Raw genomic sequence first — 19,108 nt, 5'->3', positions numbered from 1 at the left:
TTGCGCCATCATTGGCATCGGCACGGTAGAGCTCAACCTTCCAGGTGGCTCTACCCTTATACTACACAATGTCCGACATGTACTTGAGCTCACTACGTTGCTAATCTTAGTTGGACAACTGAACAAAGACGACATTCGTGTTGGATTCTCCTTAGGATGGTGGACACTCCACAGGGGGGACCTCCTGTTTGCTCAAGGTCTGAAGGTACGCTCATTGTACCCACTATATGTCACACTCAGAGAGGGTGACTTATTTCTGGTAGATATCCTTGTGTCATCATTATGGCACAACCAACTTTGGACACCTTAGCAAGGTCGACATCACCCACCCATTTAGAGTTGGCTAAATCCCCAAGCTCTCCTTCTCGGACCACCAGTTTTGTGAGCATTGTTAGTATGGCAAGCAAGCCACGATGTCACATCCTATGGCCGCACCGAGAGAATCAAGTCTGATCGATCTAATCCATTTGGACGTATGTGACCTCATGCCACAGTGGTCTCTCGGCAACGCCTCACAACAATACACATCATTAACATGTCACCAAGTAGACCTCTAGGACTTCAAATTCCTCAAGAGCTTTGGATTGGCAAGAAGCCGAATTATGATAAGCTGAGGATTTTCGGTTGCGAAGTGTTTCCTCTTGTGCCAAAAGATAACCGCCGAAAATTAGAACCGAAGTCTAGGAAATGTATTTTCCTTGGCTATGGACCAGATGAAAATTTCGGCTATCGACTCTAGGACCCTGAAAACAGACAAGTCGTCTGAAGTTCAGATGTAGTTTTCAATGAGTCGACTATGCATAAGATAGCCAAAAGGCCAATTGAAGTCCGAAGAGTAACGTTTTTAGAAGTGTCGACTCTTCAAGACGGCCCAACCTAGAATACGAGATCGGCTTCACGGGTAGCCGAATCCTCTACCATTGATTCAGATCATCCCAACTCGGCATAGCCGAATGTTTCGGCTCCTGACCATCCAACTAGTTTACCCAGTCCGGCTAGCCTAGTCATTCCCCAAAGATCGGAGAGACTGTCGCAACCTTCACAGAGATACTCTCTCGGACTCTTCTTCACGGATGCCGACGAGCTGACCTCATATGAAGAAGCATCAAAATGTCTTCCGTGTAAGTGGGTCTATCGACTGAAAGAGACATACAATTCGGTTAGCCCGAAATTCAAGGCTAGATTAGTAGCAAAGGGTTACCGACAGGAATATGGTGTCGACTTCGGCAAAATCTTTTCACTAGTGGTGAAAATGACCACCCTTTGATTTTTGCTCGGCATAGTGGCAGCCGAAGATTTGGAGCTTATTCAACTAGATGTTAAGACGGCCTTCCTCCATGGTGACCTAGAAGAGGAAATTTATATGGAATAGTTGAAAGGATTCGTTGAAGCCGGACAAGAACACCTAGTCTACCAACTCAAGAAGGGTCTATATGGCCTGTAGAAGGCACCAAGGCAATGGTACAAGAAGTTCGACGACTTCATTTAATCGGTTGACTTCTTCAAGAGCAATGAGGATCACTATCTTTTCTCAAAAACAACTCAAGATGGGTCACCCATCTTCCTCATTCCATATGTGGGTGACATTATTCTCTCCGGCCGACATGCCAGAGAGCTTGCCAATCTCATTCGGCAACTATGGTTGAAGTTTGCCATGAAGGACTTAGGTCCGGTAGGAACATTTTAGGCATGAAAATCAATCGGCTCCAGAATCAACGAAAATTATTCTTGTCTCAAGACAACTACATTCAACGTGTCTTGGAATGCTTCAACATGTAATCGACCAAATCTACTACACCTTCGGTTGTCTCATTGAGATTCTCCGACATCCGGTTCAGAGGGGGAAATCATGAAGTCGGTACCTTACGCACCGAGAATTGGCTCCTTAATGTATACGATGGTCGCGACACGGCCAAACTTAGGTCACGCCGTAGGAGTTGTCGACAGATTTATGAACGACCCTGGCCGATCACATTGGAACACAGTTAAGCACGTGTTCAAATATCTGGTGGGCACACAAAACTATGGCATCCTCTTCAGCCCGAACAATATATTAGGCATTGTCGGCTAGACCAACTCGAACTTTGTTGGTTGCTTAGACATCCGAAAGTCAACCACCGACTACTTCTAATTTGGCAATGGAGCAATATCGTGGAAGTAGAAACTACAAGAGTGCACAACCACCTCAACTATCGAAGCCGAATACGTAGCCGTGTTCGACGCGATGAAATAGGCACTATGGCTCGGATGCCTAGCATGCACGTTTAGACAAGCCAACTCCAATTCGGCTCCAGTTTTCTACAACGACATTCAAGGTGTTGTCACCTTATCAAAGAACTCGGTCCATCATAATGCCTCAAAGCACATCAATGTTTGATATCACTTTGTTTGGGACTACATAACTTCAGGGAAGCTCGACCTCAAGAAAATCTCTACGAACAACAATGTAGCAAACAAGATGACCAAGTGTCTTTAAGTTGACCGATTCCTGTCATTAAGGCACTAGATAAGCTTAAGGAGAAATCAGTCTAATTGAGTCGAACAACAAAGATGGCTTCGGACAATTGGCCTCGACACCTCACGATTCGGCATTCTGCAATTAGCATAGTCGATTCGGCTTCTACTCTTGGATCAGCCGATTTAGCCTCTGTTCTTTCGGCCATTGTCGATTCGGCTATAAGTTGATCTGTCCTAACATCTCTTTGTATCATCTGTATTGTTTTGTTTTATATTACGGATTCTTTTGTTGTTTACGCGCATTACAGGGGAGTGTCAATATATGGGTGCATAATGGTTGTATTCACCTGTCCCATTTGGACAGACTAGGTGTAGGACATTTATGTAATTAGACTAAAGGGTAGTTGCCCTAGCTCAGTTACTATATAACTGAGCTTTGTAACCTAGTTGTCGATGATGGTTGCCATTCTTTGTATTGTAACTTTTGAATAATACAATTATTGTTTGTGCCTCTTTGTCTCTCTCTCTCTCTCTCTCTCTCTCTCAATCTTGATTCTGGTTAAGTTGTCTTACAACTCCCGACTTTAATTTGTTCATGATTTTGTTAATTTATCATCAACTCATTGTTCTTCCACTCTTCAATGTTGTTTTTGATTCCGCATACTGGCGGCCTCATCTCCAAGAGTGTTAATTGACAATCATGGATGCATACATCATCTACATGCAAACATGTATACATATATCATATGCATACATACATACTTTAACTACAAGCAAGAACTACATACTAATATTTTCATATATGTATACATCATCTGCGTAAAAACTTGCATGCATACATCCATACAAATATCATATGCATATGTACAAGAACATCTACAATCATGATTACATTATGTTCAAGGTTAATATGAACCGAAGTGATCATGAATATACAACATGAACCACCTCAATACTCATTTGGTTTGTGAGGAACTTGTATCAAAGCATGAAACTGACAAGTGAGGAGATTACAAAGGAGATTTAGTTATTTATTTTGAGCATTACCATACGAAGATATCTATCAATATGTAGTGTCATTAGGAAAGAGTGTAGGCCAATCTCTCCTACCAATAACAATAACAACATAATTGATATTAGCATTTGTACCATCATTGTCACCCCATCTGCACCTACACCAACAAAACATTGAGATCATATTCCTCAAGTTGGTTCCTCAAGAGGTCAATGTGTTGGAAGTAAGTATCAAAGTCAATGTGTTACTATCCGTTGAACATTTCACATTTAATGCTTTAGTTTAGGAGTATCGTCAACATTTCTAGTGGAAGTAGGAGAGAGACATATAGAGAAATCCAAATGGGCGTAGCTCAATGGAGACCATGATGTCATGGGTTCAATCCTTGCAATCCACAATGGTATCTTATAAATTAGAAGGTACATATGGAGTAATATAGAGGTAAGAAAGATGAGTTTTGAACCCCAGACATAATGCTAATAGTCTAAAAACTTCCCATTAGGGTAAGCTAATTATGAAAAGAGATAGACAACCATTAAAAACAAGTGAATTTTACATACAATTAATATAATTCCGTGATTTTACCAAAGAGAGAGAGAGAGAGAGAGAGTAACATTGTAAAGGAACTTAAAGGTAATATTGCAAAACCTTTATATCCTCCAAGCGTGAAAGGAACATAATTGTAATTTACTTAAATGAAGGAGGAAGTATAAAAGTGAAACTATGAACCTTTTATAATTGTTCTTTCTCATTTAAACCCCCTAGGACTAAAAGCCTAAGTCTTTCTCTCTCCCCTTAAATAATTTAATTTGAGAACTCCACAAATATCGATTGAAAAGAATGAATTGGCCAAAACCTAGAGTGTATGGACGATAGGGGTGAGGATGGAAGTGATCAAGATGATGACAATGATGAGAGTTTATCATTATATGACGAAGACAATGAGGACTAAACCTTCAATTTTCGTACAACATTATGTATATATATTTTTAACGTTTTGTGAATGAAACTATTAATAAATTTTGTTTACTAATTGAAACTTCCTTTTAATTCTTGAAGAGTGAGAATTGTTGAAAGCTCAAACTCGAATAGCACAAGCACGAGTGCAAGAGAGTAAGACTACAAGAACACATAAGAAAAATAGAGTGTAAGGGGCATGAGATTAACAATAGCAAGTGCGAACACATATGAAAAATAGAGAGTAAGTAAGGGGCATGAGATTAACAACAACAAGTGCAAACACATAAGAAAAATAAAGAGTAAGTAAGGGGCATGCGATTAACAATAGCAAGGGCGAGTGTGGGGGAGCTTTATAAATAGCTCCCCGATGTTTTTATCTATTGGAGGGTAACACATGAGAGCAAGAGAGTAAGACAATAAGAATGCACAAGGAGAAATAGAGAGTGAGAAAAAGCACATGACACAAACAAAAGCAACAGAGAGGGAGAAGAATGAATGGAACACTATATATAGCTTCCCAAATTTATTACCCATTGCAGGGCGACACACGACATCAAGGTTTCTTGATGCATTGCATTGTGTTTGACTTCACACTAACGTTGACATTGTGCGAGGAACGAGAGCATAGAACCAAATATTAGGAGCAGTGCGGAGGAATATTAGGAGCAGCGCCAGGTTTCCTTGACACAGTGACCTTATACTATGATAGCATTATAATTGAGTATAATTATCTCTTTATTATGTGGGTGAGAGGTTAATGAGTAGTTCATTGAAGTGGTTCGCACACAAGGACGATGGATATTCATACCTACCTAGATCATCGCTAATAGGGCAGATGCCAACTCGAACCCTCGATCATAATCTCTGTGTAAGAGAATTGCATTCGAGGTAATATCACCTCAAAGACAACATATTGGGGGGCATTATTCCCTTTCACACAATGATGACACAAAAGACTCTTTTGAAGGGTTTACGCATTCTCTCGCAAAAACATTACATTGTTTATAGTATATACACAAAATGATACCACCCAAGCCGAGGGACACGATAGGTGCTAAGTGGCATTGGAACCAATGATTCCGAACGAATTCTAACTAACGTTTGAAAACCAAGGGGGTACAATCACATGTTAATAACACGGGCGGTGGATCTCGCCACAATCGGAAAAAGAGGGTGGAGGCAGAAGGTGTTAATACGGAGAACGCGACGATCCGATGTGTGCCTTACACGCAAGACATGTATGTATGTCGTCCAAACCTTCTCATGTGGTGGACCTACATGATGAAACACACACACACACAAGATATGTTGTGAAAACCTTCTATGTCACTCTTCTCTTCTCTTTGGGTTCTTCTTCTTCTTCTTCTTCTTCTTCTTCTTTCTTTCTTTCTTTCTTCCATCTTCTTCTTCTTCATTAAAGAGAAGAAACAGAGTGTGTGCCACACAGAGAGAGAAAAACAGAGACAGAGAACAGAAAGCAGAGAGAAAGAAACAGAGGCAGAGAACAGAGAACAGAGAGGGGAAGAAACACAGTCACAGTCACAGTCACAGGCACAGGTACAGGCACAGGCACAGACACAGACACAGACACAGACAGAGGCAGAGGCAGAGAGAGAGAGAGAGAGATGGGGCAAGGTCATTCCGGAGCAGGATCGCGAGGCTCCCCCGGCGGCGGCGGCGACAGGAAGTCCTCCGGAGAAGAGAAGAAAGAGAAGAAGTATGAGCCCGCGGCGCCTCCCGCCCGTGTTGGCCGCAAGCAACGCAAGCAGAAAGGGCCCGAGGCCGCCGCTCGCCTCCCTGTTGTTACCCCTGCCACCAAATGTAAGCTCCGCCTCCTCAAGCTTGAACGCATCAAAGATTACCTCCTCATGGAGGAAGAGTTTGTGACCAACCAAGAGCGCCTCAAACCCCAAGAAGACAAGAACGAAGAGGACCGATCCAAGGTAGATAACCTTAGAGGCTCTCCTATGAGTGTCGGAAGCCTCGAAGAGATCATCGATGAGAATCACGCCATCGTTTCTTCCTCCGTGGGTCCTGAATATTATGTGAATATCCTCTCCTTTGTTGATAAAGACCAGCTTGAACCTGGATGTGCCATCCTTATGCATAATAAGGTATGTGAACCCTCCACTTCTTCCATCTCCTCATCTGCAGATATTGTGTTGAAGTTTTATGAGATCCTCCATCAGTCTTTCAATTTATATTTACTCAATGGATGTGTCTATATGGAGTCACAACGTTTGAGAATTGTTTCTCTACTATGTAGGATTTTTATGGTAAAATTGTATATATTTTTGCTTCATTTGTAAATATTCTTGTCAGTAAAGTTTCATTTTATGATTGTACTCACTGTAAAGTGACTGCACTCGCCGAAATCAGATGGTAGAATTTTAAATTTCCAGGATTTTTTCTTTTGCACATTAATGAGCTCTTTTATACTAATGTCTTGTGGAATAGATTTTGTATGATGAAGATTGGACTACTTGAATTCTTCACTAGAAGATAGCAACCATGAAATCTGCAAACATATACTAATGGCCTTGTGACAAATTTCCAGGTTCTTTCTGTTGTTGGTCTTCTGCAAGATGAAGTTGATCCAATGGTTTCAGTTATGAAGGTGGAAAAGGCTCCACTCGAGTCCTATGCAGACATAGGAGGCCTCGATGCGCAGATTCAAGAAATTAAAGAAGCAGTAGAACTCCCATTAACACATCCTGAACTGTATGAGGATATTGGTATCAAACCACCAAAGGGTGTTATCTTGTATGGAGAGCCTGGTACAGGGAAAACTTTATTAGCCAAGGTAAAACAAACATGTCCTATTAGATTAATAAACTAATATTTTTGTTACTGTACGTTTTTTTATTCTGTAGAATGCTCAATTGTCTGTGCATTTGATAATCCGACACGTTTCTCTCATACAATTGACTAGATGGGGTGGGTTGTAATTTGCAAAAATTGTAACCTTTAGAGAAAGATAGGTGGTATATTACAATTGAAAGGTTTGAACTTATAGTATTGACAAATGATATTGAAGGGGCATTATAGAATATGAAAATGAAAACTAGTTCTTGAGGTTAATGTCTGTTATGCACTATCAACCAACTACTAAGATGTACAACTGTTGCCCTCGTTTAGGTAAGGACATTTAGGAGGCTCGTAGCAAGCATTAATTTGTGTCTAGAATACATATATACTCCTATTGCAAAGTATCTAGAGTTGCTTACTGTGCTATAATAGTTTTTATATATGACTCCATTGCTGTTCTAATAAGAGCTACAATGTTTCTATCATAAATGACATATAAAAAAGAACAAGAAATACCTAGAGGCATACCTGTAGACACATTCCCATACTTTGTTTCCTGAGTACTTCATTTGATTCTTCTGCAGTTTTAGATTACTGAAAGTATGCAACTGCTTTTACTTTCGATTTTGGAAATCTTAATCACGTACTTTTAGTAGAAATGTAATTTTCGTAGAAATATCTGTGGGTTGTGCTCATGTGACATATGTTCTTAAATTCATAGTATTGGGCCCTGCCAAAATTGAGTCTCCTTGCTAGACCTTTTCCAAGTATGTTGACGGGGTATATCAAGTCCACGGCTTCTGAAACTGTGAACCACTTCATAGTTTGTGTTCAGCAGTTTTCCTAGAGGTTCATCCATTCAGGATCTCATTATTATCATGGGACACAGTTGGTAAGCCCAATTGTGTAGTATCTTGATCCAGTTATCTTGCCAATCTTGAGAAAAACGTGGTGCTGTGCTTGTTTCCATCTTTAGCCACTGCACTAATCCGGGTTCGTTTTCACATTTCTGAGCATAATTGAAGTGCATCAATCACCCTTTCTGATTTATTTTTCCATTTCAGTAAATGTCAAGATTGCAGTGGAGGAGAGATGTCCCTCTAATGTCTGTCTACTTCACACGATGTTCTGTGATTGCTCTCCATGTACTCTTTGGGTCTGTTCTAGGTGTAATATATGTTGTCTGTTTATCAAGTTCATATTGTCTTTATTTCTCCCTTTTGCCGATATTGTATTCTGCACATTTTCCATGCATCAGTTGTTTTAAGAGTGGCCTGGCCTGAAGTTTGTGTTTAGGTGCCTTACATTCATCATCAAATGATGTGTTATGAGGGGGCCCTTTCACATTTATTCTCTTTATACGGAACACCCATGTGTGTTCGTTAGTTTCACACAGTGCATTTTGAATAATGACCGTGCATTATCATTATCATATGGGATGTGAAAAAAAGAATATTTGCTTTTAGTGAGGCATTTGTTTTTCTGCAACGATTTCTTTTACTCCAAGAAAGATTATTAGAGCTAAATAGCAAGCTTTATGGCCAAGGTGCAGTTGGCTAGCTGCTGAGCTAAGTTTCAGTCTGCTAGTTTATGAATAAAATCACATATTGCAATATTATTACAGATGGATGTTATGTGTGGGTTTGTTCAATTCATTCAGAAGAATTGGTTGTATCTGCATGAAATCGATGATGATTTTGTTTCAAGCTACAAGGTCTTTGTGCACATATTGTTAACATGGTCGATTAATCAAAATAGAGAGCATGGAAATTGGAGGTGAAAACATTTATAAAAATTAACTTCTATATTAGTAAGTATAGGAATAAGCTTGAAATAACAATGGAGAAGAAATAATAGAATGTGGGGTAAGGAGCAGCAAATATTATAGGGGAAATACTGCTTTATTAACCACTGGAGCTCCGTTAATATTTAGATATTTATGAGAATATGAGAATTTTTTTATTTAGTAAGGTTTAATTGTTTATTTCTATCTGGAACTATTGCCTCTATAAATACGTCCAGTAGGAAAGCTCAAGATTTCAACTGGACTTTCGGTAGACGAGGGCATTTCCAAGCATTTTATCAGCTGAAGAGAATCCAAACTCGTTTAAATTTTAATTGCCCCTATGAAATGTGACAGTGGAGTCTTGTTGTTTGTACAGAAAATTGAAGAATTAGTAACTTCATACTAAATTTAGCTTATAATCAGGTAAATGAACTTGTCTTGTTGTATAAATGAAATAGACATTAGGTTATGTTTCTAACTCTTTTGGGTCATATAGGCCTGTGTGGCCTCTATAGAGACGCTAATTTTGCCTTTTCATTCTTTTTCCAAGTTGCATGTTTAGATAATTGATGTTCTAGAAATATTTTGTCATGATTGCTCAACTATTTGTGTAAAAAGAAATATTAACTGCGTTTTGCGCCAGGCTGTTGCAAATTCTACATCTGCAACTTTCTTGCGTGTTGTCGGGAGTGAGCTCATTCAAAAATACCTTGGGGATGGACCAAAGTTAGTACGTGAGCTGTTCAGAGTAGCTGATGATCTATCACCTTCTATTGTGTTCATTGATGAAATTGATGCAGTTGGCACAAAACGGTAATATGGTTCACTCCCAAAAAGAAATAATTAATTGTAGTGTTACACTATGTACATTATCGTATATGCATTTACTGAGGTCAAGGCACAAGAATGGCCCATTATCAGTGCCTGTACATGGAACTCATGTTTCCAAGATTGTCGTACATGTACACAAACGTCTTCATACATTATTTTGTTTCATTGCCTCTACATATATTGTATATCCATTTTCTAATTAATTTTATACTTAATTTCATGGCTGAGTCTGCATATTGCTCTCTGAGGCTGTGATAGACACTCAGTTTGGTGGTTTATGTCCTAGGTAGTGTCTGATGTGAATGCTAATAGATGTTCAACATTGACTATATGACTAGGAATCCCATAGAATGTAGTTTGCCCACTGTGCAATAAACCTGGTGGTGATTCACACTGCTTGAGATTCACTTCTCTTGTACTCTAGATCTGCACTTGTGTATAACCCTGTTTTCAGTTTTCCGAACTTTTCTGGTTTTCTCTTCTGTCTGTTACTATTATGGGCTTATAAAGGTACAAATCTATGTTAACTTGTGAACGTTATGGGCTTATATGGTCTATGTGCATCAAGTGAACATACATTTTAATTTTGTTTTTCTTCTTCAAATTTTCAGCCATTATTGAATTTTATCTTTTAATGTCCTTGTAAGGTTCATAGAAATGACTATCCTCCAGCTATGACATAGAATGGATGTTTCTATCCTCGTCCTAGGTGAAATGCAGTTTAGATACAGCAATACTTCTGACCTACCAAGGTTTTTGGCCAAAATTTGAACACCCCTTCTACATGCACAGAAGATTTTGTCCAGTGTGCACATTCTCTTGATATTGACCTTCAGCTCTTTGGATATCTCCTTGCCAAAGTTCTTTTCACAACCACAAACCCTCAGTTTGTTTGTTTTTGGTACACGTGCAGTAGTTTTCTACCTTTTCTTTTCGTATTTCTTTCATGAGATTCAGCTAACTTTTAGCCTGCTAATGTTTTGTGAATTACGATACTTCTCTTTTTTTTTGCTGTCTACTTGATTAGCTTGATTGAAGTAAACTTACTTTTTTGTAACTTCAAAAATTCTTTACCCTGGACTCATTTATCATCTATTTTGTGAATTTATCAGTTAAATGAAATCATGCCTACTGACAAATGGTTCTACCATCTATCTTCAGTTATGATGCTCACTCTGGTGGGGAGAGGGAGATTCAACGAACTATGTTAGAGCTTCTGAATCAACTCGATGGTTTTGATTCAAGAGGAGATGTGAAGGTCATTTTGGCTACCAACCGTATTGAAAGCCTTGATCCAGCACTTCTGCGACCAGGGAGAATTGATAGAAAAATAGAATTTCCTCTGCCAGATATTAAGACAAGGAGGCGCATCTTCCAAGTATATGATATTCTATTTTTTGTTTCTTCATTTAACTTCTGCTTCTGTTGCTCACTGGGTGTTTTTCTTCTATGTTTGGTAGATTCATACTTCAAGGATGACCTTAGCCGAAGATGTCAACCTAGAAGAGTTTGTTATGACAAAAGATGAGTTTTCTGGAGCTGATATCAAGGCAATATGTACAGAAGCAGGCTTGCTGGCATTGAGAGAAAGGCGCATGAAGGTATTATTTTTTAGTTTGAAATTGTTGTTCTTTTTTCATTTTAATCCTAGTAAAGGATATCTGCTGAGACTTGCAATCAGTCCGAGCTTTCTGTCTTTCTTCACGTTTTTCATTTTCATTTTCTCTTCGTCCGTTCTAAGTCCTCAAAAGGGTCATCCGTTGCCTCTCTTTTTAAGGATTTTGTTTATCTATTTTGCCAGTTCAGTTCTTGGCTAGTTTTTTTTTATGAAACAGGTTTGTGTACATGCTGATTTCTGATATTGGACATTGGAGTAAATTATAGTTTTAAGTCTCTAAATCCCGGATGTTCTATTTCCTCCATGCAAAATATTTATATATTCTGAATTGATTTCATAGTCTGCTGTACGCCATGATCCTGCTTATTGGGGATGGTTCTTTAATCCCGTCGTTACATTTTCTGGGGAGAGATATTTTTGGCTCCTATTATTAAGTTAATCTCGATGAAAATGGCAGATTGTATACATTCAAAAAACGTACATGATTGATGTGTGACTGACTATACACAGGTTTTCCAAGTATACCATACTAGTGCTCCAGAATTCTGAACACCATTGTCTGATACCTTGCAGTGCTTAGATGTTATCATCCTATACTACATATTCTTTGTTTGTCCGAAGTAAAAATACTCTGCAATTTTAAAAATCTCAAGAGAGCAATCATATTTCATTTAAAATTTGAGTCTCAACTTTGGCATGGTAACACCAAAGGAGTGCACTACTCATGGGTAACACTGAAGGTATGCAACCTCACCCATGTTAATGCCAAGAGCATGCCTTGTAGTGTAGATGCTGATGCTTTTCCCTCAAATTTCAGCAGACGAATATCTCACATCAAAATCTATATAGACAAAAGAATAAAAGATTAATGACTGAAGACTCCACTTCTCGAAATCTTTATTTGATCAAAACAAATCAAAATGTCAGAAGAAAACAAAGTAACTCTTCTTAGAAAACATTGAGAACTATCCCGAAAAAATGGAAACTGTAGTTACTTCACTGATACCAGTGTTGTAATTTTCTCTGTGAAAACTATATTTCTTTTTGGTTCTCTCTTCCTTTGGTTTCTTTTTGCTGTGTTCTTTTTTCTTGAAAGTTTTCTGATTTCGTTTATTTATGTAATGTCCTGTTATTTTGAAGATCAAACACCATATTTGGTATGAAGATATGTTTTATGATTATTTTTTCTTCATTCCATCTTTTATGTGTTTTCTTTATTGTCTTGCCTTGCTTTTTTTATCATATTTCATTGTTCTTTTCATGGAATGATTTTCATGTGTCAATGACAAATGTTTTCTTCTTCTTTTTTAATGGAAAATAGTGAAACGAACATTGCTAATATTGTTTTTTTTTTAATCAGGTTACACATGTTGATTTTAAGAAAGCCAAGGAGAAGGTTATGTTTAAAAAGAAGGAAGGTGTACCCGAGGGATTGTACATGTGATCTGTGGTGTTCACAAGACTGAACTGTTTTTAGTCGTAATATCAGAATGTGTTGAAACTAAATATATCTATGGGATTATTGTTGAGAGTATTATAACAATATGCAGCTCACAGATAATCAGATTTTTTGTTTCTTTTTCCTGCTATAATGTTAGTGTTTAGAAGCTCTGCTAATCAGGTGATTGAAAGAAATTGATTAGATGAAAGCAAGTTTTAAAGCATGTTTATGATTCTTGCAATAATATGAACCATAAATAAATACCTTTCTGTCTATTGGAAATTATTCCATTTTGACTCTTTTTTCTACTATGAGAGCATCATTTCTCATGAGGAATATATATTTGACTTAACCAATTTTTCTTGCAATTTGCATCTATGAAGAAATCTCGTAATATGTTTATGTGGGTATGTAGCTTTGCAGTTTAAGTGCCTCAATATTATTATTTTGAATCATTGTAAGTACTTGAGTGGTTTATGGGGGTATTTAGGTTTTTGTGAATAATTTGGAAAATTCAGCAAGTTTATTTTACCACTGAAGAATGAAATAGATTTTAAGACATGGAACTCATTTTTCTGTTTTGTGCATTGATAAATGCAATGGTTCACTATGTCCAAAGAATTTTACAAATTCTATTTTTTGTAAGGTTGTCTAGAGAAAACAATTCTCATTAGTTTGAGATCAAACCAAGTTCTAAAGTTATTCTAATTTGGCGATTCCTGGTTGAGAAAGAGTAGGGTTAGCAGGTAAAGCGTGTGTATCCAAACACATTTGAGGCTACTTTGCATGACATCAAATTATGAGATTGTTAAACATGAAGCACAAATTGAAGATCAAAGTCTACAAAACTAGTACCTTGGGTTATCAGTGTTTAGAAGATGTTATCAAGAGTACATGAGGAGCGAACTCCTACAATGTGTACTTATTTGAAGATGAGTAGTAGTGAAGCATAAGATTTTGTTGTTCTTGAACTCATAACAATGATTAGGGGGTTCTTGAACTCTATGACTCCATGTGATGTCCTTGTAATGCAAAGTGAATCCATCCCCCTATGTACCAACAATAATCTCCTTTGCTTGTGGTATGACAATTATGATTTATGTCTACTTTGGTTAAATGAGACAAGGACATGATATGATACAAGTGAATATGAAAACTCAAATATAATAAGGAAATGAAGCTTGAGTCCTACATAGTTTTGTAGTTAAATGAATGCAATCATAGGTTGACCCATAAATTTTCCCATAAGTGGTAACGTAAGGAATAATATATGAGATCCATTCAAAATATCTACCATGATGCCATCCATTCAGAATGCAATGTCTATGAGAGAGGAAACCAATGCAAGAATAATATTTGAGATCCATTCAAAACAAGGAATAATATCTCCCATCCATTCAAAATGCAATGTCTATGAGAGAGGAAACCTATACACATGTGATTCTAACCACCCTTATGGGAAAACTTATAGTAACATAAGAAATAATATCTGCCATTCATTCAAAATGCAATGTCTATGAGAGAGGAAACCTATGCGCATGTGATTCTAACAGCCTGTAGGCAAAATTATGCAAAAGAATTGCACAAATTCTATTCCTTTGCAAGATGTTACGTCCAACAACAATCGATCTATTTAGATATCTTCCTTTACTAGATATGATCTATAGCGGGGTTCCTTTGAGTATGTTTTGAGTGTGGATAAAGCAAAGAGCATTTGGTGTATAATGTCATGAAGAATCAATGATCACTCAGAAGTAGTGCAAGGGCCAAAGGAATTTTGCCAAAAAGCTACATTAAGAGAGCACTACTAAGATTGTCAAATAAAGGGCTTTCTCGGCGGCCAATTGCGTGAATGTTGACAAACTTTGTTGATGCAAGAAAGATCGATTTCCACGGGGGCATGGATGTAAATGAAATCTTAGATTGTCTTTAACATTGTTGTCACATCATATGATTACTGGATTGGACACGACATAATTGAACTCTTGTGCATGTGTTCGGCACAATTTGTTATTGTTGTTGTTGCGGTTAGGACATAACTCATTTAACATTATGAAAGAAATCACATGGTCCAGAGAGATTGATCACGTGATGGTTGTAAGAAACATTCTAAAAATGTCTCCTTTGAGCAGAGACATGCAATCTTGCCACGTGATTCTATGTGGCCACTTCATGCCTTAATGTTTGCATTATAAGAAAAAGATGGTACTAAAAATGGAAACTCAGATCATCCCTTCTTAACTCCTTAGAGTATATATCAAAGACCAACCAACAATTGTTTCCTCGCCATTACCATCTATCATCATCGACTATCTTATTCCTCTCCCCATCAATTTTTGTATCATCAACATTCCATAGCTCTTTGTTTTGGAGTAAAAAAAATCCTGATTCTTTGCAAAATATGGCTGAGCAAGCACGAGAGCAAGCGCGGCACACCAAGGAGCATGCCGAGGGTCTAATGGAACGGATCCGGAAGCGGAGTCCGGCATCTAGCCAGATCGTGGGCTTCTTCTCCTTGTTGACACTAGCCGGGATCTCTCTTGTGTTGGGCGGCCTAACCGTGACCGGCATTGTCATCACCCTCCTTCTCATGACCCCGGTTTTCCTCTTCTTCAGTCCTATCCTCGTGCCAGCCGGGATCTTACTCTTCTTGTCCTTGGCTGGGGTCTTGACGGCCAGCGGAGTGGGCGTCACGGCCATCTCTGTCTTGTCCTGGGCTTACAACTATTTCCAGGGACGCCGCCCACCCGGTAGCGAACACATCGAGCATGCGCGCCGTAAGGCCGTAGAGATGGCCGACCAGACCAAGCAGAAGGCACGTGATTTGGGCGGACAAGTCCGCGAGCAAGTTGCCCAACCGAAAACCCCGGGAGCTTAGTCGAAACAATAAATAGTGATATAATGATAAATAATTTAATTAATCCATGCATGCTTAATTAATTATCGGAAAGGATATGGTGGGGTCTAATGCATGCACATGGACGGAAGGACATTTTAAGAGAGTACATAGGAATGGGAATCCGTGTAATTACTATGCAATACAGATTGCATTATGTTATAAATCCTAAGTAAGATTTGCCTCTTCTTATTGTTTGTGTCATTATCTTAAGGCTATAAAATTGTGATATACAAGGAAATACATAATATAATTATGTTGTCATTTTCTCATTTAGAATTTTGTGTATGTGTGTGCGCTTGTCTCTTCTATGAAATGGTTAGCGGGTATCGTATCACAATGTGTGTAGATCAATTGTTTTTGGTGTGTGCGCGCGCTCATCCCTTCTATGAAATTAAATCAATTTATTTGGAACTTTTTCCTTATTATTGGAGTAATATTTGTAAGATGGAAGAGTTGGCAATGGAATTGTAATGTGTCCCCATGATGATGAAAGAGTTGTGTTGTGTGGATGAAGCATGTCTCATTAGTCTAGCTTTGGGCCCCTAGTAGATTTTGATATATATAGCTCTTTCTTGCTTGCACTCACAAATGTCAAATCTTTAACCTAAAGAGCTTGCACTCACAACAAATGTTAATCTTTAACCTCTCTCTAGTAGATTTTGATATATATATAGCTCTTTCTTGCTTGCACTCACAAATGTCTAATCTTTAACCTAAAGAGCTTGCACTCACAACAAATGTTAATCTTTAACCTCTCTCATTTTCCTGGACTCCTCTTCACTCTCCGAATACCATTTCTATCTATAATTTCATTTTAACATTATAGATTGGGAAGAATCATGTGTTTTGAGATGTAAAGTACGATCATACCTTATGTTAGAATTGTTGCATTAAATGCATAGAAGACAACATTTTCCTAGTTCACAAACCGAGGGATGTCCCAGTGTTCTCATCATTCTAAAACTTCCATTGCAAATGCATTGAGAATTTTTCTATGAAAGCCTAGTCTTGAGTCTTGACCAGCATTCTGAAACTTCCATTGCAAATGCGTTGAGAGTTTTGGTCTTATGTGTTTGCACATATGTGCATTAAATCATACGATTGATTTTGTAGCATTATCATTATATTGTTCAACCCCATTTTGCTAAAAACTGTCTTTGGTGTATATTGTCAATTTATCTCCCTTCGCACACACACATGGATAATGCCGACATTTATCCTACTTAGTTGTAGGATCCTAGTGAAAGTTACACTAATTCTCCTCATACTATGGAGGGGGGTAGAGAGGGTAAGAAATTGCTCTCAATTGGCTCTTAAAAATTTGAGATAGACTCTATTAGCTCTTACAAAATTGGTAGCCCTTCATAGGTGGTTCCCTTGATACTTGTTCATATTCTCATATCTTTGAAATTGAAGAAGTTCTCATATTTTGTGGATTTATAAATAAATTTCGAATGGAGCCTTATTGATGAGAAGTAGAGGGCAATGAACACCAAAGGCAATATCTACAATAATATATGAGTTCGAAGACATTTCTTCACCAATGAGGAGATATTTTTTTGTCAAGTACTCACTTTGATACCCAAGGCATGTCATAAGATAACCGGGAGATGCAACTGTAGAAATATAAATAAGACTATTTGAATGAAATTTTGATCATAAATCCAGACACCTTGAAGTCTCCTAAAATGAAAGGTAATGCCTTGCCACATTATTAATGGTGACCCTTTAGCTCATTGTTTGTTCTCTATAACATTCATGCTAAGTCAATAACTATGGGCGCAAGAATTCCTAACACATAAAGGTATTGAACAAGAAGAATCACCATCATCATGAAAGCAACTTTATAGGTAAGTTGGGTATAGACTCTTGAGATCAATCGATTAAAGGTCTAGTGGTATAAACTTAGGTATACATCAAACATGAAATGTGTAGTTGTTACAAGCCTATCTATGCTTTGCATCGAGAGTTTCCAGACTCTGACAATGGACAACAAATCCAAACAAAAACAACTGTTTTGTTGCCTTTCCTATCTATCATATCGCACATGCTTGCGACAATTGAATTAAAAGACATTGGAAACAAGCGAATCACCTGCATATAAGCTCTAAGTTCTCACACTTATATTCTGATCGTAGAGATTATTGAGCTAAGGAAACGGGCCCCTCTGGAAAGAGTGGGCTTGAGTTTTCCAATGTCTAGACAAAAGCTAAATGTGGCCTTGAGTTTTCCAATGTCTCGTTTTCAAGAAACTAGAAGAGAACTTAGAAGTTAGCAATTGAGGTCTCAAATGGGGGGGGGGGCTATTTTGGTAAATTCGGAGAACTTAGCGCTTGTTAAGCTCCTCCGATATGTACATATATACTTCCATTTTGTTTGTTTGTTTTTTGCACACACTTTACTTCTGTAGTTTTAGCCCTGCGCAGGAAAAGCCTCGTTAAAACCCCTCATTCCTTCACCTCTCTGCTGCAACCTTCCTTCAGTCGCTTCTCAAGTTTCAACTCTCGCGCCCGGACGTCTGTCTCTTAAGGCATGTTTCTAACTTCCTTTCTGTTTTTGGAAGATTTTTTCTACTTCTTATCTTTTGAATTGATTGCCTGCTCCGTAACCATATCTCCTCACACTATATCCTAATTATTCATTCGAATGTTAGGAAAAAAAAAAACATTTTTTTATTATCATTTTGAGCAACATGGTCCAATTGATTGATTTCTTTTGCCATGATTTCAGCAAAATAATTTCTTAGTTTTGGTCTTATTTTTAGGCGACATTTTTTTTATCCATGTTGTGCAATATAATTTTAATTTTAATAATTTTTTTAGCAAAAGTTTTGTGTGACTTGTATTTTTTTTTATTTGATTTTGATTTTTGCTCCATGTTTTCTGACTAATTTCGGAATTTTCATTTCTGTAACATAAATTTACAAGTGATACATATGAATTAGTCTTTTAAAGTTTAGTCTCTCTTAGTAGTGTGTGCATATCCATATTTCGAATTTAGAGGATACATCTTATAATCTTGTCTCATCTTTAAGAATGACAAACCAAAATGTGCATAACTAGATTAGTAAAATTGCGTAAAGTACCATACATTCTTGTTAGCAAAGGGGCGGTGTATTATATTTATATTATGAAATTCAAACAATTTTTTATTTCAGCATACCGAAATAATTATCTCCATGTTCTGCCAATCGTTTTGATGACATATTAGCCAATCTTGAGTATCATAGCTTTAGAAGCCCTCAAATAAGCTGTATATAAGGCAGTAGATAGAATAGTACTTTGGCAACTTTG

At 37.7% G+C, this 19,108-nt stretch overlaps 1 protein-coding gene and 1 pseudogene across 1 annotated transcript; both read left to right on the top strand.

Annotated features, from left to right (window-relative positions):
• Positions 1-5,979: 5,979 nt before the first annotated feature.
• On the top strand, positions 5,980-13,092 carry LOC147865510 (26S proteasome regulatory subunit 4 homolog B). Its single transcript, XM_087318337.1, has 6 exons — positions 5,980-6,546; positions 6,990-7,235; positions 9,670-9,839; positions 11,019-11,235; positions 11,318-11,458; positions 12,836-13,092. The coding sequence occupies exons 1-6, from the start codon at positions 6,058-6,060 to the stop codon at positions 12,917-12,919; spliced, it is 1,347 nt and encodes a 448-aa protein (XP_087174463.1). The 5' UTR covers positions 5,980-6,057; the 3' UTR covers positions 12,920-13,092.
• Positions 13,093-15,316: 2,224 nt separating this feature from the next.
• Positions 15,317-16,001, top strand: LOC147865509 (oleosin G pseudogene; annotated as a pseudogene).
• Positions 16,002-19,108: the final 3,107 nt, after the last annotated feature.

The sequence above is a fragment of the Azolla caroliniana genome, unplaced genomic scaffold (genome assembly GCF_043228905.1).
Source record: "Azolla caroliniana isolate FFs.n. ecotype wild unplaced genomic scaffold, voAzoCaro1.0.p SCAF_4, whole genome shotgun sequence".
Taxonomy (NCBI): domain Eukaryota; kingdom Viridiplantae; phylum Streptophyta; class Polypodiopsida; order Salviniales; family Salviniaceae; genus Azolla; species Azolla caroliniana.
This window is presented reverse-complemented; position numbering and strand designations above follow the sequence as displayed.

What these genes read in the sequence shown, in the direction of transcription:
- LOC147865510 (XM_087318337.1), top strand. Translation starts at nt 6,058, where the DNA reads ATGGGGCAAGGTCATTCCGGAGCAGGATCGCGAGGCTCCCCCGGCGGC. An exon ending in CCATCCTTATGCATAATAAG is followed by an intron (nt 6,547 to 6,989) that starts GTATGTGAACCC and finishes ACAAATTTCCAG; the next exon opens with GTTCTTTCTGTTGTTGGTCT. An exon ending in CAAGGAGGCGCATCTTCCAA is followed by an intron (nt 11,236 to 11,317) that starts GTATATGATATT and finishes TATGTTTGGTAG; the next exon opens with ATTCATACTTCAAGGATGAC.